We start from the raw sequence: 27,198 nt of genomic DNA on the forward strand, positions 1-27,198 counted from the left end.
TTCTTTATGCTGTTATGATCCTTTGTATCTGTGCCTCATTTTGTAGAAAGATGCACCAGGGACAACTATCCAGGGAGACAAACATCTTAAATTTCACTTCACAGTATTGATTCATTGGACTCGCTAGACACACATTGACTGTGTGTGGATAACGGGTGCAGACGACAACCCCTCAAACAAGCTTTCGGAAGTACTGACACACATCAGTTCAAGAGCTTTGTCGCGCCTTGGAGCGATGCACAATCCTTTAGGGGCCCAGACTCCTACTTAGAGTCTCATGTGTGTTATGTTAATGACATTTGTACAGTGAATAATCATCCATGGCTATGGCTGAGAGCCAGGGCGCAAGTCCTAAAAAAAGAAATGGGGGGACTAACCTAGTTAATCAGTATGCAAGTGACATCACAGCACGTGACATCAGAGCTTAAGCCCTTGCATATATGTTTAACATGTCTATCATGAGTACACTGCAGCACATTTCGAGTATACAGGGAAACCCTCCTGCTATAGGCAGAAGAATCAAAAAATGTTAAGCTACACGTAAAGCAATGTTGCCTTTTGTGAGCGTAAACTTCCTCCACCCATAGTGCTTTACAAGAAAAAATAGTGATATTTAAATTATTACTACGCCTCCTCAGGGATAGTAAGCACTATATAAATGCTATTTATTTCGTGTAAATACTGGTAAAGACCAACACATCTGACATTCTTACAACGCATGCATATCTCCTAAACTTAGCCTGAACAAAGTGAAAAGCTGCCTTTGAAGTATGTGTGAAGTGCCAACATGGTGCGAGCCTTTGTTTCCCTTCTGCTGCATTTGCTTCTAGGTAAAAGGCTTCTGACGGCTGCCAACCAGGAGACCTGAATAGAAGGAGGCCTGATGACGCCTCAGATTCGGCCTTTCTTATGGGCCGAGCAGAAGTCTGAACTAAGAAAACCCCTCCCTCCCTGCCTGCACGTTGTTGTGGATCGAAAGCAGATCACAACGTGCAGGCGCTGCTGAAAGCGTCCGGAGTTTGAAAATGACACCGGGACAAATTCAGCATACTTTTTCAGTGGGGCCCAACTTCTGTGAAAAAAGTGGATGGACACCGTCCACCCGCGTGTACCCCCGACTCGTGCCCTGCTGATAGCTCAGTGAACTGACCACGGAATCCATTTCTATGCGGTTCTAAGGTTGCCGCCACAGATCGTAGTCTGATTTAGGTATGATGATATGGTTCCTGTATGGTGCTTTGGTTTAGTGCCTTGTGGCCCCTGATTCTCATTTTAGAGAGGCCTGGCTTTCCCTGTTGATTGTGCTGGCTCATTAGCTTACCTATTTCCCAGGATTTCAAGATAATCTGGGTTGTACCGGTTACTGGCAAGTTTGAGCTAATATGTTTTTGTGTGACTTGACATTCGATTTGAGCGATGCATGGCATTCGGTAAAGATGTCAATGCCTTAAGGGTTTTTATTCAGGCGGCCGAGTATCACACCCTTCGTTATTTCTAAACGTAGACTGGCCTTCGGTGCTCTTTGCATATGGGTTCATAAGAAGGGTTCTATGCTAAATATCTGAATTTACGAAAAGGATCTACTTGAGGGTGGTAACATTTGGCAATGCAACTTTCAGGCGGCAAACACTCGTGTTTTACTGAACTGAAAAAAACTATTCTAACTATCATTGTTGCTTTTTTATTGTGCCACAGGCTCCAGTTAGTTCCACGAAATTATACCACTGTCACAATTTAAGGGGTAGCTACCTCATTGTCTCAGTAGATCAAGAAAATACAATGTAAACAAATGGTAGGAATTGTTTTAGTTCCAGGTCAGGCCTAAAAGTGAAAGTATCTTACTTGCTTCCTGGAGATGAGCTTTGGTCTTCCGGGTAAGCTCGTTCCTTTCTGATGTTTTCTAACTGAAAATTCCTCACCTTTTGAATTCCCCAGGTACCAGACTGGATCAATAACCTTTTCCAGCAATTGCTCTTGTTTGCTGATAGGTGGTGCCATCGGACTCCTCATCAGCCTCGTCCCGCCTCCTGATATGATGGCGCTACCCCTCTATGATGATGTGAGTTCCTTTATCATCACCCTTTGGCATAGATCCGATGCTTGGCTCCTGAACTTTTATCAGGGCTTTACTGACCCCCAAACGGTTTTGGTGACTATGCAAGTGATTTCTCCCCTAAAGACTAGAGGCTTTAGCCTGTGCTGCACCTGCAGGAAGCAGATGTTGGTCAGGGACATGCATGACGCTTGTCCCCTGACCCCCACTCTATTTGTCTCTGGTGCTGAGGAATTGGAACATGAATCCAAATCATGTGATTCTTGCCTCAACAGCAACTCAGGGCTATCCAGGGACGGGAGGGGCAACATTTTCATGGCTCAGGCTTGGGATGAAAGAGAGGCCAACGTCATTCGCAGGCTGGCTCCAGGTCACCTTCCTCTCATTCCTCTAGTGAAAGGAAAAAGCATAGGAAGCAAAAGGAACATCCTAAAGACAAGTCTCCTAGGTGCCGTCTGACTTCCTCAGGATCTTTATCCTCCGATCCAGAGTTAGTAGTGGTTGAGCAGTTGAGTCTGCCACCTAGCACCACTCCTCTGATTCCCAGCACCAGGGTCTGATCCAGCAGCGTTCCTCAGCGCTATTCTCTCCCATTCCCTTCGTTATGCCCTAGAGGTATCTCAGTCTCATTCTCACCTTCCTTTTGAGCGCTCTCTTTGAGCCTCGGCACAATTGTCCGCTCAGGCTCCTTACCATCAAGTTGGCCTTTCACATGACAATGACATGTCTCCAGAAGGTCAGTGAGTTTCAGGACTTGTCATCCACGCCTCCTTACCTTAACATCTACATAAACAAACTGGCGCTTTATACAAGCGCTTCCTTCCTTCCGAACGTGGTCACTCCATTTTATGTAGGCCAAACCATCACTCTGCCTACTTATTACATTCCTCCTCACCCCTCTAAGGAAAAGGAGCGACTTCGCCGCCTTGACCCAAAAAGAGCATTGTTGTTCTACCTTGACCGCACAAAAGAGTTCTGGGTGGACGACCAACACTTTGTGGCTTATGTCGGAGCAAAAAAGGGTCGGGTCGTTCAGAAGTGGACCGGCTCCCGATGATTCGTGCTCGGCATCAAAATCTACTACATATTGGCGAAAAACCAACCCCTTGAGGGTTTGCATACTCACTCCACTCGAGCTAAAGCTGCAACCACTGTGTTAGCTCACGGAGTTCCGGTCCTGGATATCTGCCAGACAGCAACATGGGTCTCATTGCACACATTCACCATACATTCCTGTCTGGACAGTCAGGTTTGTAGAGATGGGCACTTTGCCCGTTCGGTCCTGCAAAACTTCCTTGTGTGAAATTGGTCCGCACACACCCCTCCAGGGAGGTATTGCTTGGGTATGTATTCTAAGGTAAGGAATCTGTGGCTAGAAGTCTCCATCAGATGAGCAAGTTACTGACCTTCGGTAACTCGTTATCTGATGGGGAGCCTATCTAGCCACAGATTCCTTACCGACCCACCCATCCTCCCAGCTCTCTGAGCGGATTTCTAAGGACAGGATACTTCCCTTTCGGGACCTAGTTTTCCACACCAGTGGCAGTGTACTTTGTGGTTCAGTGCTTCTGGCGGGGAAAGCCATGAAAATTAACTGACGTCAGTACGCCTGGGTGGCGCCTATATAGGCACTGTGAACGTCCCTTACTGCGCAGACAACGCCACACAGAGCTGAAGATCGCCAGTTACCTGTGCACAGGGTTACTGCTCATTAAACATTTCTGGATCCAGTCTGACGCGTAAGGATAACTCTAAGGTAAGGAATCTGTGGCTAGATAGAGTCTCTACCAGATAAAGCGTTACCAAAGGTAAGTTACTTGTTCTGCACTGCTGCTCACATTTGGATACAAAGTTGTGCACTCAAAAATCACCAGATGGGTCCGCTTGGATAGAAAATCTACCTAAAATGTTTGTTCACTGTCCATGTTAAAGGAACTGTCCCTCGCATTTAAAACACTACAAATCGCGTTCAGGTTTGTAGTTTCACCCTCAAATTACCCAGATGGACAGCTCGGGTAAATAAATTCCTGAAACGCTGCTTGCACCCGAAACATTACCCAAATGGTAGATCTTGCGTTAAAATTTCTCTCTGAAGTTACACAATGCAGTGTAATGGCACAATCTTTGTAATTTTGCGTACATTTTAGGTCAAAAATTATCAAAATTATGCCAAGTAGTCCAGCATATTAAAAATTTCATCCAGGCTTACTTAGTATGCTCCTGTGGGCCTTTGGGCTCATTCTACTAAAGCTAACACCACAGTATGGTCATAGCCAGGGGTGTCCAAGTGTTTACCCTTTGCCAGGCAGCTACATGAGCATCTATGCACACCTTCACTATGTATTATCCGCTATCATTTGCAGGTTCACGTAGAGGGAAATTTTGCCTTCTATGTCCAGCAGGATTTCCTTGTGTGAAGTTCCCCCTCGTAGCCTCTACCTTTTGCAATCTACAACTTTGCTATCTTTTAAAAAAATATAAGGAATTGGAGCATAGAAGTATTCAGCAGAAGAATAAGTTACTTACATTTGCAACTCTCTGGTAGATACTCTACCTTACTGCCCGTCCTTCTCCTGTTCACGATTAGTGGACTTCTGGCTTTAATAAGATTCCATGTTCAATTTAGCAAACTGTCAAAGTTTGCAATCTGTTACTGCCCTGCCATGTCTAAGGGTGTAGAATGCTCTATAGTAAAATGACGTCCGCACACATGGGTGGTCCCTATATACACCTCTGTGACATCACGTCTGTTGCTGGAAAAAATTTGGGTTCCAATCTGGTGCTTTGGGGATTCAAAAGATGAGGTATCTGCGAGTAGATACAGTATCCACCAGAAAGTGTTACCGAAGAAATTTTTTTTTTCTGGCGTGCGAGTGGGTGGGGCTGCTCTGCTCTGCTTACAGAGCAGGGCAGGGGAGGAGTGGTTTGCCCACTCCTGAGTGCGCAATGACTGTTTGGTCGGCCAAACTAATAATGCACATTTTCCCCTTCTCCATGCAGGTAGAACATGCCCACCCCTCCCCCGCGACCCCCCCGTGCCTGCGAGAAATGCCGGCCGCAACTGGTTGTTTGGGCCCCAGGAACTTTGCTATATGTCATATTGCAGAAAATGTTAGACCCAGTAAGGATAAACCAAGCTGTGGTTTACATGGAATGCAGAGCATTGTTATGGTTTATGGCCGGAGTAGACGTGAGAATAAAGAGAACACTAATAATCACTTCAGAGTGCTTGGTTCCAGTATGAATGGCAGAAATGGCCAAATGTCTTCAACTCAAATGTAAATTCCAATGAGTGCCGGTAGTTAATTCCTGCAGAACAGGCTTAGAGTAGGGGGTGGAAGAACGTTGAGTTTTTAAGTTCCAAGGTACTTGTTGCCCTATTAGTTTGAGGCACATTTGCTGTCAAGTTGAGCAGAATGCGGTGTGTCAGAGCATGGAGGGTGCTCCTGTCCAGGAAGCACAGTCCCAGTATTAGCAAAGCTCTAGTGCGGTCCCTTGAATATGGTTTTTGCAAGTTACACTTCAGTCCCCGTAGCCCAATCAAAATCATCAAAAACATATTGGTCTCTGTGTTGTCGCTAGTAGGTAAGACTTGATGTCAGCGATAGGGTGTTTTACCAAATTATTCAAGACCCAGTCATGAAAGAAGGGCAAAGAATAAAACGACAGTTAAGAGAAGGAGGATGGCAAAAATGGGGATTAATAAGGAGGGGCAAAGAAAAACGGGGCCCGGGAAAGGAGAGGGATAAGGAGGGGTCAAAATGGAGTGGAAGTAAAAAAAAAACAAAAAAAAGAGGAAGGAGATAGAGCGTAACGTGTTGGTCATGCTTTGTAGTCTTGGGGATTATTTAGTTATGTTTAGAATTTTGTATAGTGTAATGAAGTGATCGAACAACTGATGTTTCAGAACGTTTGTATTTTTCCTTGTTTTATATGTTCTGCCAATGTAACATTAACTCCCTGTTGAAAATGTTTTCATCACGAACAACATTCCTATTTAATATGAATGATGGTGACTAAGTAAGATTAAGTTTATCACATCGTAGAGTTGTCCACTTGGAATATATATTATTTACGCAACTCTGTTTGGTGGGACATTTCTATATTCTCATTAACAAATGTGCGTTGTTAGGAGTGTACATTTGTTTGTTTGAATACACTGTGGTTTGAGTCAATGTACATTAGTTTGTATTCCAGTGCACTTGGCTTGGCATGGTAATGTACATGTAACATTCTTTGACTAAACTTAAAGGTATATCCTGACTTCGAGGTCTTCCTCAAAGTGCAGATTGTCGCCACTGTTTCCGTACTGTAAACCACCAATAGTAAGGTGCACGTATCCTCTAAGATCGCTAACTAACCAAGATTATAAAAATATATACATCATTTTATAAATACTATTTTGAAGGAACGTTACTATGGTGTTAAAAACGTATAAACCACTGATTTATCCCAGCTCTGGTGAGTTGCACAGCCATCACTTACACCCCATGCTCTGTTGATGACCACACAGCATCTGAAATAATCTAGGAGTTCGGTGGACAGGTTGCACATCTCGCCAATACTGACGTCATTGGTGTCATTCCTGCTGTAATTGCCAATGTATGGATTGAGAGCTGACTTCAGCAGCTAGATGGCCTCGTGAAAACCATATAGAGAAGGGTTTTTGGGGCTGCACTCACTGGTAATATATATAAGATGTATATAATTGGTAAGGCTCCAATACACTGTTAACATACACATGCGATCATGGAGGAAACAAATGGAAACAATGTAGTATTCTCACTGCCAGAAAATAGATTTAAAAATGAGCAGTCGTTTGCTGATCCATGAATGATTTAGATGTGGTATATGATATGATCAATGAGGTCATGTCTGATGTCACATGTGGAGTTAGTGTGTGTGTGATTCCTATAAAGAATAAAGGCTGTTGCAGTTGCACTCTCATTACAGGTACCCTCGCAGTGGATACACATAGAAGCAAATCTCTCATCACGCTGCCTGCAAACAAGTGTGGAAAATAGCATTTATTGATTTGCAGCGTCAATGATGTCGCATTTATTGATTTGCAGCGTCAATGATGTCATGAGTGATGCAGATGGTGAAGTGAAATATGGTGTTTTTAGTGATGTATGTGACATGGTCATGAGAAGTTCATTGGAACTGGGCTATGTTTGTGTAACTCATCATAACTGCCGGATTTGTGTGTTTTATAGATTTTATGTCGTAGATACAGTAGGGTCGTTTGCCTGAAGTTTTGGAGGGATTTTTATTTAATTTTGGTTAATGGCTGATCATTCCTGACCAAAATCTATTGTGGCAACAAACGTTATTTCGGTGATTTCTGGGATTTTGCGTTGATGTTCACTAATGTGGGCTAGACTTTGCCTGCGCTCCAGTCTTCACTGGGCATGTGACTCAGCAACACTCAACAGGCTGTGGGTGCTCACCATCACATTTGGCTGTTCACTGCAACCAGGCCTTTATACCATGCTTAAAGCCCAATCCCACTTTGCATGGCCAAGCTTAAAGCCCAATCCCAAAGCTCTCTTGCAACAGCCCAGAAGCACTATCTGTGCCCAGTGCCCCTCCGCACCACAGCCACTGTCCACTGCCCTCCACACCACAGCCCACTGCCCTCCGCACCACAGCCACTGCCCTCAGCCATCCGGAGGAATTGTGAGACTTTTGAAATACCAAAGTGTTAAGAAGATGGGAGCCTCCCGAAGACCATGGAAAGGCGGGATTGCAGTCAGCTGCCCCAGTCCCGCTCGGGGGCAAACAGCAAGTGGGGTAGGATGTCAGCTGCCCCATCCGCCTGACCAGGGAATGGGGCACTGCCACTTCTCTTTTTTAATTTTCTGACTCTTGAATGAAAATAAAGTAAAATGTCCTGGGAGTTTGACTGGAAAAGGCACCTTTCAGGTTCCTCCTTCCTATAGTCCACACTCCCCTTGACCAAACTGCATCAATCACATTTTCATGGATTATTATGTACTACATGTATACATCTTTTGGGAAGTTTTGTGCAGATTGTTCAATTCTTCCACCGTTATTAGCAGTTCAAAAAACCTTTTTCTGTGGACTAACAAATTTATGAACAGAATCACTTTTCGACTTTGTAATGTATGTATTGTTGCTCACAAAAATGAACAGCATATACTATGCGACCCTTCTGTAGTGAACTCCACACAATCCTTTATTGTGTGTTGGACACACACATATGGCAAACCTTCATAAGATGGAAACATTGCCAAGACGGAAGTTCGCTACAGGCTTATAGATCAATAGTTACAGCCATAAAGTATTTCATATTAGAGGCTTTTGACTATCTGATCCAACTCAAAGTCTTCATTAGATCTGCTAACGATTGGCAGCTGTTTTGGTAGCATTCTGTTTTACAAAATCAAAAATAGTATTTGTTTCACTGTACTTTGTAAACCGCATATAATGCTCATGTACTTCTTTGCATGTCTTATCTAATGCGCCTTCATCAAGTCATTTTGCAGTTTTAAAGAGTGTAAACATTGCCATAGGGCATTAGAGCACTTCGAGAGTCAGTATTACTTAAGAAAAGTAACAAACCAGCTGTACAGCTAGTCAAGGGCCAGTGCAGATATGCGGTTAAACTTCCAAAGACAATAGGGTAACAAGAGGCTACAGAATGGAAAATCTATCAATAGGGAAAAAGTAAGAGGAACTGGTATCTGAAAAGCCAATAGACAATGGGAAACCTCTAGTAAGAAGACTTAAGAAAAGTAAATTTGGCAATGGAGAAGAAGTGAAACCCACAAATTGATGTTGATAAAAACACGTGTGCTCAAGAGAGTCAACTAAGGTGACAGGAGATCAAGAAGAAGCAGAAGAAACAATGCAAGAGCTGGAAGTATGAAGCAAAAAGGGGGAGGATAGGAAGAGGGAAGGGAGTAACCGTGAAAAATATAATCCTAAAAAGAAAGTGGAGAATTAATGAAGAAGTTCGATTGAACCACATTAGATGCGACTTCAGTGAATATATCAATTATTTCTGCACCGTCGGTCTGTCTCACTGCAGTTATTCAAAAGATATTGTAGTGAAGAGTTAACAATGAAAAGTGTAGCTATAACATCTAGCTGAACCTGAGGTTTTTGTGTTAAACATTCTAAGAAGGTTACATAGTGTGTAGGGTTGTATGGTTACAGACGATAGTTATGGCTTAGATAAAATCAGCACTGAGGGCTGAGTTGAGGAAAGGTGATTGAAAGTCACAATATCTCAGGAATACCTCAGACTGTGGTAGCAGGTTATTGGAACAGCTCACGCAACATTGAAGTTACTGTTATCCACAGATGTTGGATTGTTCAAATGTAGCAAAGTATAGAGGTTTGACAACCTGACGGATATTGGAAAATCGATTCATCATGTTATTTGCAGGAGCAGTCTTGTGTGGTAAGAGAGACGCTGAACATAAAGCTTGTGGTAGTATGGTAATACTGTACTTATAACCTTGCTTTTGATGTACTAGCACTGTATTAGTAGTGATAATTTCACAAATGGTAACTGAAATTCTGTAAGGATCAGAAGATTTGCCTGTGGTTTTCACAAAACAATTATAGGGCTATGACGAAAGTGCGCTATATATTTCAAGGTTTTCTCTTAGTGTTAAATTGTTACTTCACAATGTTTGTTTTGGGTTTTCTTTGCAGTTGAACACTTGCCCGAATGCCTCCTTCACTGACCTCGCAGAAATAGTGTCCCGAATAGAGCCAGTGAAGACAGCCGTTGTCGATGGTGAGTTTTCACAGGCCTGCTGTGCTAGGGATCCTCTGTTTGCAAGAAACGTTATGCCTGTTTGTTTGCCTGTCTCTGTGGCTACAACTCAGCACTGCATATACCACCCATTACATGACCTGGGCGTCAAGGACCAGTATTTGGCATTGCTATTTTAGGCATGTGAACACACAACCTTCAACACATTCTCCTATCTGATGCTAATCTAGGATTCTGTTTTTTTTTTTTTACCCACTTTTTTCACTGAAACCAACTTTCTTATTAGTTGTCACTTATGTTTATATTTAAGTTATATGCGTATCCTTTTGGATGGCATGGCCGTAGTCCCTTGTACAATGCGGCGAGTCCCTGCATGTGTGCATTTTCTGTTTTGCAATATGGAGACACTCTTAGTGAGTCCAAGGCCTGTCTTACAATGTGTGTATTGTCTCGTTAAACCCATCTCCTGTCCTACAATATGGGGTCCCTCACAATGAGAATGTGTCCTTCTCTGCAATGTGCAGACGTTCTGTAAGCCTAAGATCTGCCTTAAAATGTAGGGGTTGTCTCAATGAGTCCATGTCTCGTCTACAATGCGAGAAGACTTAATGAGCCAAACGCCTATGTTGCAAGGTGAGTATTCTTATGGATACTTCTTCCTGCAAATGTTTCATCCGACGAACATTCCCAGGTGCCTTACCTTGATACTGCTTCTACTGGCAATTAGCTACTAGATCTAATACCCTTAGCTATCTGATTCTCCAATTCATTACTGCTTATTTTGTACACCTAAATGTATAATGGAAGCCCTCAACTTCAACTGTTAAATTTATATATGCAAATTAATCTTTAACTTGTCAGACTATGGTATATTACACCCCCCACCAAAAGCAACTTCTTTCAAATTGTCTGTTGTTAAATAAGTGTTGGCAGAAAGGCAGAAAATCCTGACCGATGTTAGTTAATCCATAGAAATTACTCTTTTGCTAGCTAAACTCAATAAAAAAAAATGAACCAACTATTATTTGAAACTCTAGTGTGCCTACAGTTGTTGGTTACTATAAATAGCCAGGTGCCAGACTGGATCTCAAGCAATAGCTCTTCAGGACTGACAGATAGCCACACAAATTGAGTCACAGCATAGTCCGTCCAGGAAATGACAACACTAGTCTATTTCTATCACAGCCTGGTGTGCTGGTATCAGGTCCTGTTTTACCACACCTCACTGATGCAGGTCCACAAAATCCATGTAAAATTGGAACACCCTTGTATAGCAGTCTAGGTCAAAAGTCACATCCTAAGTGGTTGGGTTTCAAACTCTGCCAACATTGTCTCAAATAGATATCCCTGTATGTACTTCACAACATCTGCCTGTGGCTTGATTGTGATCTCTCGACGTGTGAGTCCCTTGCTCCCAAGCAAATGAAGGACATTTGGGTGTAGGAGACTGTCATTCTTGGCTTACTCTTAAACTTTCATTCTCCCTTTCAGGAGGTAAGTCTTCTGATAGCAGCTACCCAAGGGGTTTTCTCTCAAGAAACACCATAGAAAAGACAAACTCTCTTCTTCATTGTTTAAGAAATGGTCCCACTCCTGTGATCATTGGTAGTCAGCAACACTATTCCTCATGCCCTATTCTTCATTGGGAGCCAATTCTGGTTCTCAAGAAGCCCTGACCTGGGTTTCCAGTTCTGTATAACTATCCTTCTCACATAGAGGCTTTTCAGCAGGTGGGTGATGTTGCACCTTTTTGGGGCTGCTCTTCCTCCATTTAGGCCCCTTAAGCTGCACAGGGCAGGTCAGTTGCCTCTAACCTGGCAATTCTGTCAACTGTAGGCCAACGGTGGCCAACTCCACACCTTCACAGCTTTAGCCTTTATGTTGTTTCTATGGAAGGTGCCTCACATCTAATGTACCAACACTATGGGTGTCAGGTAATTTTTCAATGTGATCTCTGATGCAGATATCAGTATTTGGCTCTGGCACAGTCCTCGAAACTAGAAGTCTTCCAAGTGGCTATAGGTAAGGTCAACACATCCTTTCAGAGCCAGTTTTGTGCTGGCCCACTACTTGGAGCCCAGAGATTCACACTTATGTGAGACCTCTTTCATTTGGATTCAGATGTGCTTGATTTGGCCAACTTGGAATCCACTGCAAGTTGCTTGGTGTCTCCTGGCAGTGCTGGAGAGCTTCTGCTAGAGAAAAAGGTTCCATAATCAATCTGATGATTGGGGATTTACAAAAGGTGAGGATTCTGCAGGAAGATCTAGTATCCACAAGAAATGTCATCTTTTAAAGTTAATAACTGTTTCTTCTCTATAAGGGTCCATGACCTGCAATGTAAATATTCTTTTAAAGAGCACATGTCTTGTCCAACAATATGTAGAGTAGTTTCAATGAGCCCAGGCTCTGTCGTGCATTGTAAAGGCTTAAACAGAGTCCAGGTCAAGACTGATTTGCATATGGTTGGGTCCAAACTGAGGTGGCATGGTATGCAAAGAAACAATGAACTACAATGCTGCCCGAAGAATTACCAGTGGTTGAAAATTAAGTCAAGTATTACATCCATCACTTTTTTGAATACTTTAGTGTGTCACCCAAAGTGGGGCCGGTATACCCAGATATGGTTTCTGTGCAGACTGTGTCATTGGAACTCAGCTATACCTGGCTGATGAGCCTTAACTAGGGTGAAACCGGTGCTGGGTTGCTTGTGTTCCAATTTAGGGAGGACCTGGCCTGGTATTTTGGACTGAACTGTTCCCATTGGAGCAGGGTCAAGACTGTTTTGCATATAGCTGGTTACAAACTGAGGTGGCATGGTGTGCAACATAATGACAGACTAGGATGTGGCCCAGAATAATTACCAGTGACTGAGATTAATTTAAGCATTCCATCCATCACATTTTTTGTATACTTCAGTGGGTCACCCTTACACCTGGGTCAGTCTTTTTACCCACTTTTCAACCCCTACTCATCCATTAAGGAGAGGAGTGATTCGATGTGCTGGATCCTAGGTTGGCAGCCAACTACTACTTGGACCACACCAAAGGCATACGACCAGCTCTTTGTAAGATACTGTGGAGCAAAAAAGGGAAGCAAGGTAGAAGAGAATCATTTCAAAGTAGATCATTCTCTGCATGACAACGTGCTATGCCTTGGCCATGCAGGATCCTTTGAAAGGCAGCAGACCCCATTCCCCTAGAGCCAAATCCCCCACTTCTGCAAGATGGTGATGTGGGTTTCCCTACGTATCTTAGCTAAGGATTACTACCCGTATTCTGAGGTCCATCTAGACTGCACTTGGCTATGTCTCTTTTGCAAGATTTTCCCCTTCTAACCATCCATCAACCGTCCTCCAGCGGCAGGGTATTCCTCTGACATGTGTTCTATAAGTGAGGCATCTGTAGGTAGAATTATCCATCAGGAGAAAAAGTTACTTCTGATGGCATGTGTGGCTGTAGATACACATGTTCTGCATAAATACTCCTGTCGTCTAGTGTTGGGTCTGGATGTGTGTAATTTTTTTTAAAGACGTTTCTCGAGTCATAAGATAAAGTGACTCCTCCTCTCAGTGATATTGTGCATGGGCATCGACTCCATTGTTAGATTGTTTTCTTTCTACCATTGGGTTCCGACGTGTTCTTCGGCGCTCCGGTTTGTGACCGCTTTCGGGCTCCCTTCGGTTCATTTCTAACCTCTATTCCTGTTTGTATTGTTTTCATTCATGTTACACCCTTGCCTTTCGAAAACAAAAGCAATCCTTCGACCAATGATGCGCTACTAATGGACCGAACTCCATTTCGATTCTGTCCCAAATGCCACACGAAATGCCTGCACATAGACCTCCATCAGGTTTGCAACCTGTGTCTGTCTCCTGACCACAACAAGGAAAACTGCGAGGCTGGTCTATCTTTTCAATAGAAGAAAACATTGCGGGACAGTAGGTGCATTGGAAAGAGATGCAGCACCAAGATATGGAAGAGACACCTGACATCTTTGGCTAACACAATGTTGTACAGGCGGAGGAGGAACTGCATGAGGCTTCGACAGCAGAGGAAGAGCCCTTTCCATATCAGACTCTGCATCTGAACCTGAAATAGAGTTATGGCCTACAAATGCAGGAGTTGCCTTTAGTGAGTGCCCATGTCCTAGTTGTACAACTCACTAAGAGACATTCATTTTCGACCAAAATTTCGGCTCCCGGGCCCCCACTGCCGACAGGCTATGGTAGGCACTGAACATCTGTTATGTCTCTTCTTCAGGCCTGGCAACGAAAGCCAATTTGAAACTCTCCGCATAAAGCCTACCAATCTCTATGTCGAGCAGACCATCCAACTCATCGGCTTCGAGCACCCAGTCCTCCGCCACTTCAGCTCTGACCACTTTGGCGGCGAAACAGAAATCAAGTTTGGGACCAAAATCATCCTTTTTGGCACCAGAAGCGATCCTCAAAACCATGAAAGAGAGGCTTGATCTGAAGCAGAAGAAGATACACATTCAGCCTTCTACTGGTCGGTTTTTGGCAAGGACAGTACAATCAGTGCCTGCTTCATTGAAACGTCAGCGTTTTCTTTTGAGGAGGTGATCAATCTACCCGTACCTCCTAAGAAACAGTAAAAGGACATTGCAACCAGTCCTTTATAGCCACCTTTACCCGCTTCTTCTCCACCTCCCTCACCACAACACAATGACTATTTTATTGATAAAATCTCCAACATTAAAGCTAATATTCCCTCTGTTCCTTCACCTGAACAACCCGGTTTCTCTCCTTTTTCTACCTCCACTCTGGATCGCTTTCAACCTATTTCTCCCCAGCTTTTCCTTGACCTTTTGGCCAAGGTTAAGTCGGGTTCCCCTACGGATTGTGCTCCTGCACGGATCCTTAAAACTCTCTACACCAACTGTCCGGCTCCCCCTCTTGCCCTCCTTAACACGTCCCTGGCTCTTGGCTCCGTTCCCTCTTCATTTAAATCTGCTATTGTTTTGCCCATTTTAAAAAAACCTGGTCTGGATCCCTCTCTTTTATCTAATTTCAGGCCTATTTCTTTGCTTCCCTACCTTGGGAAGATTTTGGAAAGCTACGTAACATCCTGCTTGTCCGCCTATATTGAGGAGAATTCCCTTTTGGCCTCTCATCAGGCGGGCTTTCGCCCAGGCCACTCCACTGAGGGAGTGGTTCTTGCAGTCCTTGATGAACTCAAGGGGATGGCGGACAAAAACCTCCCTCAAGCCCTCGTTCTTCTTGATCTGTCCGCTGCGTTTGACACGGTCGACCATGCCATCCTCCTCGATCGTGTCAGCGCGGCGGGCATCCAGGGCCTCGCTCTATCTTGGGTGGCGTCCTTCCTTCAAGGCAGGTCACAAGCGGTACAGCTCTCCGGCTTTTCCGCTCCCCCGCGTCCGGTCACCTGCGGGGTTCCCCAAGGTTCTTCCCTTTCCCCCCTACTCTTTAATCTTTATATCCGTCCCCTCATCTCCTCACTTTTGGAGCTGGGGGTCTCTGTGTACAATTACGCAGACGACCTCCAGCTCGTCTTCGATCTCTCTTCCCCTCTTGATTCTCTTCCCAAATTCTCTTCTACTCTTATCTTTATCTCCCAATGGATGAGCTTCAATCATTTGAAGCTCAACCCTGATAAAACGGAGCTTGTACTCACGGGTGGTCCCTCCAACCCTTGGTCCCCTTCCCACTGGCCTCTCTCCTTCGGTCCCTCTCCATCACCGGTTTCCTCTGTTCGGACCTTGGGTATTAAGGTTAGCCAGGATCTTTCTATGCACGCCCATATAAGTTCTGTGGTGTCTTCTTGCTTTCTTTCCCTTCGTTTAATTCGTAAGATTTCAAGGTTCTTTTCTGTTGATGCCCTCAAAACTATTATCACTGCCCTCATCACGTCCCGCCTGGATTATGGGAATGGCCTGTACGTTGGCATTCCTGCCTACGAAACTCGCCGCCTTCAGGCCATCCAAAACCAGGCGGCTCGCCTTATCCTTCGTCTTCCCAAAACCTCCCACATCACGCCTGCTCTTAAATGCCTCCACTGGCTCCCCGTGCATTTCAGATCCTATTTCAAACTTGCTTGTTTTGCTTTTCAGGCTCATGCCCGTTCCGCTCCTTATTTCATCAACTCTCTCATTGCTCCCCACGTTCCTAGTCGCACTCTCCGCTCCTCCTCACTTTCTCTTCTCCATGTCCCTCGATTCCGTAAATCCCGCATTGGTGGCACTCGTTTCTCAGTCCTGGCCCCCCGGTTTTGGAACAGTCTTCCTCTTTTCCTTCGTTCTATTCATATTTACACCCACTTTCGTAAAGCCCTTAAAACTTTTCTGTTTTCCCAAGCTTTCCCTAACTAGCTCTCTGGGACTGTTCTTGTGAGTCTGGACGAGGTGTCAGCGCCAGGAAGCCGCTTGGCAGCAGTGCGCTTTAGCAAATCCCTTTTTCATTTTTTCATTTTCACCTCTTCCATCATATCACTGTCATAGTGATCTAAGAGACATTACTCCACAGGGTTCCCCAGACTCTGACCCGGTGGATCAGGGGGACGGAGATGACGATGATCAGCAACCTACAGATTCATGGGACAGCTATGACCCCCCCTCCTTGGGAATAATGACTCAGACCTTTACCCAGCTAAGCCATCAGCCCCAGATGATGTAACATCCTTCCAGGAACTTATAGCTAGGGCAGCTGCGCATCACCAGGGCCCCTTGTGCAAAGATCCTATAGATGCTGACTTCCTCTTTGAAACACTCTCCTCTGCCACTAGGGCATGCCAATATCTGCCCAAGCTAAAGGGGGATGCTCTGTCACTTTGATGAAATTGTTAAAGATTCAGTACGGGCACATATTATTGCACCAAGAGTAGACAAAAAACACAAAGCTGCACCCTCAGATCTACCATACATCAAGGGCCAACTTCCTCAGACTCGATGGTGGTATCTAATGCCCGCAAGAGGGCTAACTCGGACATCAGCAGATGCCCCTCCACCCGACAAAGAGTCTAATTCATCGATGCTTTGGGGAAAAGGGTGACAGAACAGGCAGCCAACCATTGGTGAATTGCCAACACTCAGGGGTTGTTGACGAGGTATGACCAGGCCCATTTGGACAGGATGGAGGAACTCCTTCAACATCTCCCTGAGGAGTACAAAAAAGGCCACCAAATTGTCCAGGAGGATAAATTAATTTCAAATAACTCGATCAGATGTGCCCTTGACTCAGTGGATACAGCTGCCAGGGGCATAAATACAAGTATACTGCTTCGTAGACACGTTTGGCTACACATATCTGGCTTTAAGCCAGAGGTACAGAGACACTTCTTAACGTCCCTTTTGATCAACAACATCTGTTTGGTCCCCAAGGGACCAAACATTAGAAAGAAGTTAAACGGACACAGAATTGCAAAATCAACGGGGGTGCTTCAGACCCCCACTCCTCATGGTTTCTTTTGGCACCCCACATACAAACAGGGCAATCAAACAAGACCATCAGATGCTGCTACCTGTTCCTATAGGCAACATCACACCTCCCCATCAAGGGGATATTACAGAGGCACATATGGAGGGAATAATTTCAAAGGGTGTCGAAGAGCTCCAGGCAATAACCTTGGAAGAACCTTTCTTCCAACTACAAACAGATGGGGTAGTTCTTCGAACGAACCCAAAATTCCTTCCAAAGATAGTTTCTACTTTTCACCTAGATCACGCATTTGAATGACCTATCTTCTTTCCGCTAACTGATTCAGTTGCAGAAAGAGACCTTCATACATTAGATGTTAAAATAGCTTTAATGTACTATATTGACAGAACTAAAGAGTTTTGTAAAACCAAGCAACTCTTTGTGGCTTTTTTGCCCCATCACAAGGGAAAGCTTATATCAAAATCAGGTATTTCTAGATGATTAATTAAATGCATTCAGACATGTTATGCCAAAGCTAAAAAAACTTTGTCCACATCTCCCAAAGCACACACTACCTACAAAATAGGCCAGTTTATGGTTTTCCTCTGCAATATACCAAAAGCTGAAATTTGTAAAGCAGGTACATGGTCAACCCCGCACACTTTCACTAAACATTACTGTGTGAATATATTAACACACAAACAAGCAAATGTAGGACAGGCAGTGCTGCATACACCTTTCCAAACAACTGCAATACCCACAGGTTAGCCACTGCTTTCTGGAGGGCACTGCTTTTTAGTCTATGCAGAGCATGTGTCTACAGCCACACATACCATGGCATGTAGTGCTGTAGATTCACATGGGCCCGCCCACCTCCCCGGATGCCTGTGGCCATTGCACAATCTACTTACAATATCATATGCATGGTCATCGCTTTGCTATCATTCTCACTTCACAGAAAAACAACTTGCAGACATCTCACCCAACACTAGATGACAGGAGTATGCAGAGCATGTGAATCTACCACACTACATGCCATGAACAGATGCTTATAGAGTAAATAACATAATCCTTACCTGTGGTAATGATCTTTCTGGTATATACTATACCTCCAGATTGTTCATCGACCTGCTCTTCTCCTCCTCATTTGATGGATAAGTTATAGGGAAATTAAGGTTACACTAAATATTTTGCCACTGCACTGATTTTTTTTATGTCAGTCTGTCTACTCTCCTTGAAGGTTTGGGATAAAACATGGGTGGAAACTGACTTTGTTACTCAGGTGTGGGTGCGATATGGCTTAAGTGACATCATCTGGTGCCACATCCATGTTGGCACAAAGCCAGCGCTTCCTACTGGTGACGTGAGACCTTTGAAGTTTCTGGAACCAGTCTGGCATCTGGGAGTTTTTGGCACATGTGAGGAATCTCCAGGTAGATAAAGTATCCACCAGAAAGATTGTTACCGCAGGTAAGCAACTTTCTCATCTTACAGTGTGTCTCTGCATTCCCTCTGGAATTGTTTAGCAGGTATGGTCCATAAAGGATTTTTTCTAGTACTTAATAAAGTTTATTCACCCCTTAAGATGTGTACTGTCACCCGCACTCATTTTAGAGGATTCCTCTGACAGTAGGGACTAGCCCTACACCAGTGGTACACGTCTTGGACAGACTAATTGACCCTGAGGTTTAATACATTTTTTCAGGTTTTTTCAATGTGCTTTAAGAACATTAAAAACATCAGCATTACTTCTTGGAGAAAGCCAATTCTCCATTCAAAATATCCATCCCATCCCAGAAAATCCACGCTCGGTGTCTGAAAGCTTTGAACCAACATCTGTGATGAACACAAGTATGACTAAGCAAGTGCATCCGGTGTAAAAATAGTACCAGCCCACTTCTTTATCACATCAACCTGGCTGTGACTGACTGCGGACAGTTCAATGCCAGATTCGAAGAGAGCACATTAGCCCCTGGATGTCATTGAGTATGTTAAAGTTAATATGTAATCAAGTGTGTATCGGAAATCGAATAAGGCATAGATGCATCAGGCATCTGTCTATTTCAAATGACTGGGTAGTTCTGCTTTTACAGGTGGGAGAGTCAGAGTTGCACCTTGCACACATTTAAGGGTTTCAGTATCTATGGTAATAGGGGGCAGCCCTTTTACTTATTATTGAGAAAAATGTCTTCTTGTTGGTCTCTTAGTACTGGGCACAGGGGGAATGGCACGGTATGTGGAATGCACGGGGAAGTTACAAAAAAGGGTCTGTAGCCATCTGGCAGTGTTCACGCTGTTTCTCATTCTACTTCATGAGCTGTCACACCCACGTATTGCAGGAAAGCCAATGTCCCCTTTAAATATATGCCATATGTCCATAAATTTTCCTGGGTTCATGGACAGTCAGACATGAGAGTCCGCTCTAAAGGAGAAGAGTTCACCTTCAGTCCTGCCCCAAGGAGGCTGTTGTACTACATGTGAAAATCCCTGGCACCTGGCAGGCTGTGCGTGAAGGTATTTCAGCTTACCTCCTTGTGAAGGCAAACAAAAAATACCTCCCTGATCAGCCTGGCAGGCGAGTGTACATAGAAATGAATGGAACTGATTGAACTTAACATCCTTCTCCTGTCTCACCTCCTTTATGTGCAAGATGCATGAAAATTAATATGTATGTCCATAAACATCCATTAGGCCTAACATGAGTAGAGTGCCTTGTGCCTGCCAGGAGTTCTTCGCTTTATATTCAGAGCAGTCAGCCTGAAATTGCTCTTTAACACGGCAAGCTCTTCGTGCCTGCCCTTGCTAATTGTGGTAGGCATCTGCAGATTGTTCTAATGAATGCAGGGTGAAGCTTGTCAAATGTTTCCAGAGCTAGAATTGGTTCATCCTGAATTTCAAGTAGTTCATCTTGGGCTTCACGCCTGCTCCCCGCACTGTAAGGGCATGCAGCGACTGGCCCAGATTGAAAGCAACAGGCAGCAGTTATCAGTCAATCAAGTTCCATGTTGGGAAATATGCTGAACTGCATGCAGGACCGTAGAGCTGAAAAGTCTGATAAAAGTCTCCATATGACATCATCTTAATCTTCATGAACTAAGATACCCCTATTAAAAGACTAAGTGTTGCCTATTCAGGGACTTGTAGGTTCATTTAGAGGTGTGGGTGAAAGAAGTTGGTCTGCTGTAGAATGCCTCATGTATTCTTAATTTCCACTACAGTGGCGAGCACCACAGTAAACTGTGACTGAGGGGATAATAGTTGGGAGGAGGTATAGGAGGAGGTAACCATAGTTTATATCTAAATGTTACATTTTTATATACTTTCTTGGTCTTGATGTTGGTTTGTTTGCTGAAGTTGTTTGTGGAGACTGCGTGATGGATATACAACACAAAACTAATAAGGAGGGACAGCTGGTGTTATGGAATTGACAGTGGCGGCTATGGATGGAAAAGGGTCTAGCAGCAAGAGAATTCAGCAAAATTGCCAATCCTAGTTCCTTTAGTGAAAGAGGTCTGCTACTGGTACTTGTTCCTTCCATTAAGTTCGGATCTTCAGATTTAACAATTCAGAAAATGCTTGCGCCATGTTTTCAGCAAATTTGTTTTTTGTCAAAGTGAAGGGAGGCATTTTCTATATATTTTTGTAATGGAAAATAACATAACTGGCTGAGTAGAGCTTGAATCTCTACCTTCAAGTTGGACTGCTGACCATCAGCTGAGTTAATACCCCACCCACAGACACAGAGTAAACTGCCACAAAAGTGGATTTTCCTTAAAGGAAGAATTGTGAAAATGGAGGCCAGAATCACCCTAAAATGTTGCTTACAATTGAATTTAAGTGCTTGACTGTGTCGATTTGTATGCAAGGAAAATGTTTTGGTGGAGGATTTTCTATTTTACACGTCCTATTGGTGTCCCATTACTTGGGTTTCCAGGTGCTGCCTTTGCTTTATGTCTGACCGTTCTCCTCCCTGCTCATCAGTGGCAGTAACTGAGTTTATTGGCTCCCAGTCACAGGTCCCCTCTCCCCTCCCCCAATCCTTTCAGACTCACTCCACACTTCTTGACTTCACCCTAGGGCATCCTCTTGGGTGTCCACATAAAAGGCAAGAGAGGTTAAGGCCGTCTTCCTCTGGCACCTCTGTTGTTAGGGGCTGGAAAGGTCCAAGGGCCAGAAACCCTGCTTTTCCATTTCCAGTCTGCCAGTCAAGTCCCCGTCCCTTTAGCCACTATTAATTTATCTAAAACAATCAACAATCATAGATAAACATACACCCAGCGGCGGCTCCTCTGCTAAGGCCGAGGAGCGTTGCCCCCAGGAAAAATAAAATTATGCTAACGCCATGTTAGAATTTATTTCCCCGTACTGGCTCTGTTTATGTGCAGACAAGGCTGCGCTGCACACAGATCAGGGGGAGTAATGGTGGACACTTTCTAAGTGGGCATGACTGTTTGGCCGGCCATCTTGGGCTCGCCAACAGTCATGCGCACTTAGCATGTTCTCCACCCAGGCTGTATTGCACAGCCTGTGTGGAGAGCAGGCACAGGCTCCCACTCTCGCTGTGTGCGCGCCAAACCAGGCCGCTAAGACCAATCACTACGCTACTCTCATGCTGGTGACAGCAGCATTGTGATTGGCTATGGGAAGTCTGGAAGCCTGTGTGCTTCCTGATTGCTGCGTTGACTGAAGAGGATGGAGGGGAGGCGGAGGAGAGGCGGCGGCCTGCAGAGAAGTGATTTATTTCTTATTTTCTTTCTAAACCCCGCCTCACCATTACTACCCTGTAGCAGCTGCTACTGCATACATCTCTACCCACACTCACCTGCAAGAGACCTAGTCTAACTTAACTATATGCCATGGATAACCACCCCTGGGTACATTCCCATCCCAAGCTCCTTAGGACGTTGTACCCTTTACTAGGTTTAAGGGGACATCTGCTACTGTATCATTTTCTTTCAGTTTACAGGACGTAGTAGCGACTCCTGAGTTTGAGGGAATACCTACTCCAGGGTAAAATCCCAAATCCAGTTCCTGTCAAGCTCTGCCGAAGGAGATGGATACGCTGTGAGTCCCAGTCTTCTCATCAGATCTCCAACGATAGGCTATTACAAAAAAAAAAAGTAGCCAGAAAGGTAAGGGAAAAAGAAGGAAAAGGAGAGGCACAGAATCCGTTCATCTGTGTGTATTGGCTCTGTCACACGGGGTCTTACGTTTGAGGTTGTGCACAGAGGAAAAAAGGGCGCATTGGGTAGATATTCATGAATAACCACCTTGCTCAACTTACTTCACACCAAGGCCTGCGATATGTTAACGATCCTTCGTATCAAGAGGGAAACAGGTGAATAACCCTGAATCCCAATCAGGGGTTATGTTAAGGTTCGATGTAACCACACGATACAGAGACACACCCAAAAATAGAGATTGTTACAAACTCTCTAACTGGGGGACTTGAGAGAACTGAACAGAGGAAAATAAAGGGAAGGGAACGTGGTACAGGTGACAAACTAGTCCGCAAGCATAGAAGACATACAGTACAGGAATTGTTGCCAAGCACCGTACGATAAGAGTGAAGGGTTTAAATACTTGCTCTGCCACAGTCAACCTGCGAAGTGAATAGTCAACCAGGAAGTGAGTGGCTCCAAAGTGGCCAGCGGTCTAGTGTTTCCTTCCTATTCTCCACTGTCCAGTCCTCTAAGTCTGATTGTGATGGAACACGGGTTGGCTACACCAACCAGGTTTGTACTGGTTAAAGATTTTACCTTCTGACTCAGTCCTTTAAGTCTCTATCCACCATAGCAGTACTCTTCTAAAACACCTCATGATCTTTGGAAACGCACCAGGAGACTCATGGAGTGTCAGACAGAGGCCAATAACAAGGTCCATGCCATGTTGAGTTTACCACTGGTGAGCTGGGAAGTTGCTGGAAAGGTCTCTGGTAACTTGCTGTATCCCTGTAGCTTGAACAGGAGGACACCTTTGGAGTCCGCTTATTTGTCCTGGGTACAAGAGGGGGCAAGTCAAGTCATTCCGGGCTCCTCACAGCAGTTTGAGTCCTCTTCTGTTTTTTCTCAGGTTCAGAAAATGTTCTGAAGTGGGTCTCTGGAAATGCTATATCCTATATACACCCTAACCAATGGGAAGAAAGTTCCTCAGGTCAACCCTACCCACAAAAAACGGAGGTGACATGGTGTGAAAAATGACAATGGATTTGGATGCGGCCCGATTAATTGCTAGTAGCTGAGATTAATTCAAGCATTCCACCCATCACTTTTTTGTATATGTTAGTGCGTCACCTTAAGTGGGACGGGTTTGCCCAGATGTGGGCCCCATGCACACCATGTCAATGGAACAAAGCTTACCTGGCTGATGAGCCCTAACAAGAGCAAAACCAGTCCTGGGTTACTTGTGTTCCAGTTCAGGGAGGACCTGGTTTGGCAGTTCAAGCCGGGTTGTTTCCATTGAAGTAGGGTCAAGACTGATTTGCATATGGCTGGGTCCAATCAGAGCATGGTCGAGATAGACAGCTATTTCCCACAATGAAGCTCACCCTGGGGATGAGAAAAGTGCCTACCAATTTTCTTAGAATGCTTTGTAGATTTCATGTTGGGTTAAGTTCATCGTGTCAGGGGCGGCTCTAATGGAGATGATGGGGTGCTGAATGTTCTTCTGCCTAGTGATCGAAGCTGATAGAATACTGGGCTTATCAGCTTCAGCAGGAGTCCTGGCTGCATGGCTTTCTAATTCACACTATGTAGAGGCAGACTTGCAAGCTTTCTATTGCTTTCAGTATGGAGTCCAGCTTGTCACACGCTTCAGGCAGTGATGAAGAGGGTGGTGTGCCCGCCCCATAAGTTGGGGCCAGCAAGGGAGAGCGAGTTGGATCCTTGGCAGTTTAAGTTTCGCTGTTGCCAGAAGGTGCCATATGATGGCGTGCATATTGAACAAGGGTAATATGGGCAACACACGATCCAGCTGTAGTCAGTTGGCACGGTACAGGTCAGCTTGCGGTGGTAGGTCAGTGACAGTGCGAGAGAGGGGCTCCAGGAATCTCACTCACACAGCACGTGCTCCCACCCTGATCCAAAGGGAGTCCTACGCGTCTAAACGGAGCCAGGCTAGGCCATTCGATATTGTTGCAGTCCATAATAGTGTAATGCCCTCAAGTCCGTTTTTGGAGCCCATAGCCTCATAGGGCAGAAGACAGTATTGTTACGGGCTCTGGGTTGCTGCACAGGATAGTCTCCAAAGGGTGTGACTCCCCAGACCCAGGGCCTGACCTATCTCTAATGATTCACTCTCGGCCACCCTTTTAGTTTGAGAGGTGGAGGGATCTCCTCTCCATCTGTCTGCCCCAACGCAGCTACTGCCAATTCTTCACAATGGTCTCTGTCCCTGGCCTTGGGATGTTAAGAAGGGGTCCAAGGAAGCTGCTGCTACAATATGATGCAGGTGCACTGAATCAGCCTGCCATCGCTAATAGGAAGGATGGTGCAGCGGCCGTGTAGAGTGGAGTGGAGGATCAGACAGCTCTGTACCCGAGGTGAGCCAGGCGCCACCGACTATCTTTTGGTGCACTGTGGCCAAGGCTGCTACATCAGTAGAGGTGCCCACTGGAGAGGGTCAGATCGAGAGCAGGCAGTTTGGAGATCAGGGTCCAATGTGGTAAAGCACAGCCCGACGCCACTCCCAGCCATGCTGCAGGGGTTCCAATGAACCGTGGGCCTCACACTTTGTGTGGCAGAAGTTCACCAAACACAGCAGTATCCTCCGCAGGATCAAAGACAAGAAGTCAATCTTTGTTACGCATCAGGTCTGGTCGGTTTGATGGAGGCCCCTTTCCAGGGAATTGTGATGGATGAAGTGCTCAGGAAGCGAAGCGCAGTGTACAAGGGTCCGGCATCTTAGCCCTTGCAGCCACGCATCCAGACCGCTGTGTAGGGTTCGACAGCTAATAATGGATACCATGTAATATCAGACTCTCTTTGGGGCAGACAGAGAGACTTGAAAAAGCAGTTCCTGAATTTAGGAGTGTGCCAAATCTGCATAATTTGCATTTACGTGATTACGTGAAATTTTAGGAAAATTATATGAAATGTAAAACCGCCATTTGGTGCTATATATCTAGAAGAGACTATTAGTTATAGATTCCTTACCTTAGACTTACCCCCAGGCGTCAGACTGGATCAAGAGAAAGTTTCTTAAGCAGTACCCCTGCTCGTCGGAAGGTGGAGTCGGTCGACTCCGCGTTCGTCGTTGGCATTGTGGTCGCCAGAGTGACATCGCGGTATCTACTTAGACGCCGCCCCTGCGCACTGACGTCAGTTCTTTCTTTTTCCATGCCAGCGGGCTCAGATCCGGAGAGAGCTGAACCCTTAGTCACTTTTTGACTAAAGTTTTTCAACATTTGTCGACTTCTTTCTTTGAGTCGCTCAACTCCTGGTGCACGTACGTATGTCCCATCGACGTACCGGCTTCAAACCTTGTGACTCTTGTCACAAATTGATGTCGGTCACGGACCCACACCTCGTGTGCCTTTGGTGTCTGGACCACGACCCGAAGTAGTGCTCTGACTGTCGGGCCATGAACCCTAAATCTTTGCGGTAGTGGTCCTGAAAGCTTCTGGGGGCCCGGCAGTTGGCTCTGCGCCGCTCAAGGTCCCCGTCGAGAGGGAGATTGCGGGACCGGTCACGGAGTCACCACCACCATTCATTGTCGAAGTCTTCGTCTTCGGGTAAATCGAAGCACAAGAAGAAGGCAAAGAAGCACCGTCGCTCTTCTCCATGTCTGTCGGCTGACAGGACGCGGAAGGTTGTCGTTCTTCGGCTCCGCCCGCGGAGCCAGTTGGGACGGCTCCGAGATTCCATCCCTTCCCGGGAGCTGGAGCGTCCCCTGCCCAGCTTCCTGCATTTTATGAAGCTCACCACTCCATCTTTGGGCAGCCTGACTCCGCCGGAGCGCCTTCAGACTCGTGGACTTGGCTGGGGGCTCTAGGCCTTCAATGCCTGTGGCTTCGGCCCCGGTGCTGCAGGGCCTCCAGGGATCCAGGCCTGGATCCAGATCGGCGCCGGTTGACCTTACGACTCCTCTCTTGGTGCCGATTCCTTTGACGACACCTCCGACGCCGGTTGTGTCCCCTGCCGGCGTCGACCCGGGCCTCCCCCTCGATATGGACATTATTATTATTATTATTATTATTATTATTATGTGTGTTCTTATATAGCGCTCAATTTACCCTTGGGCATCTTGGCGCTTGCATTGGGAACCCGTCCTGGTTTATCCCTGTGAGATAACCCGTACTGGGCATCCCCAAGGTGAAAGCCAGGCATCCCGCCGCGGGGGGGCCGTTGTGGAGATTAAGCAAGCTTGTTGCCCAGAGCTGCATAGTGTGAACTCGTGCTTAGAGTGGGCACCGAAGCAAGAATTATCGAGTCCGTGGACAATTGGGCTCCGGACCCTGCCGCGTTGGGAATTGAACCCTGGTCCCGGGTCTGACCTCTGCTTCAGGGCATGCCTCCTCTAACCAGTGAGCTACACTTCTCCACCAACCAGTGAGCTACACTTCTCCACATGGAGCCAGTACTGTCACCGGGTGGGTACTTTTGTACCGTTGTTCATCCCTGGCGTTCCTTTTCGCCCTGAGTGGCAGCCAGGTGAGGATGAGGAGGACTGGGAGGGGTCTTTTGACCCTTTGACAGACCAACTAGAGGAGCCGGACTGGAGAGAGGAGTTGGGTGAAGCCAGTGGTCTTGATACATCCCCAGACCCTGGTATGCTTTCTCCCCCCTACCGTGGCCACGGAGGAGGAAGCCTCTTACACTGTATTGTTGTGTAGGGCGGCCTCAAAAGGCGCATTCCCTACTGCTCTCCCAGAAAGGGAATCCAAGAAGCTGGACTATCTTGGGAAGATGTTTTCTTCCGCCAGCTTAGGACTGTGGTCGGTGAACACTGCATGCCACTTGTGCCGTTATTCACACTCCGTGTGGGATACGGTCGCGCAAG

General features: G+C 45.6%; 1 protein-coding gene across 2 annotated transcripts in view; it reads left to right on the forward strand.

Annotated features, from left to right (window-relative positions):
• The window catches only part of PNPLA7 (patatin like domain 7, lysophospholipase), a 1,876,659-nt gene that overhangs the window by 1,774,808 nt on the left and 74,653 nt on the right, over nt 1–27,198 (forward strand). For both annotated transcript variants that reach the window (XM_085610534.1, XM_085610541.1), the window contains exon 34: nt 9,740–9,824. In XM_085610534.1, coding sequence (XP_085466660.1) covers nt 9,740–9,824 — 85 coding nt within the window. The remainder of the gene's footprint in view (nt 1–9,739; nt 9,825–27,198) is intronic.

This window comes from Triturus cristatus, chromosome 1_2, assembly GCF_964204655.1.
Source record: "Triturus cristatus chromosome 1_2, aTriCri1.1, whole genome shotgun sequence".
Lineage (NCBI taxonomy): Eukaryota > Metazoa > Chordata > Amphibia > Caudata > Salamandridae > Triturus > Triturus cristatus.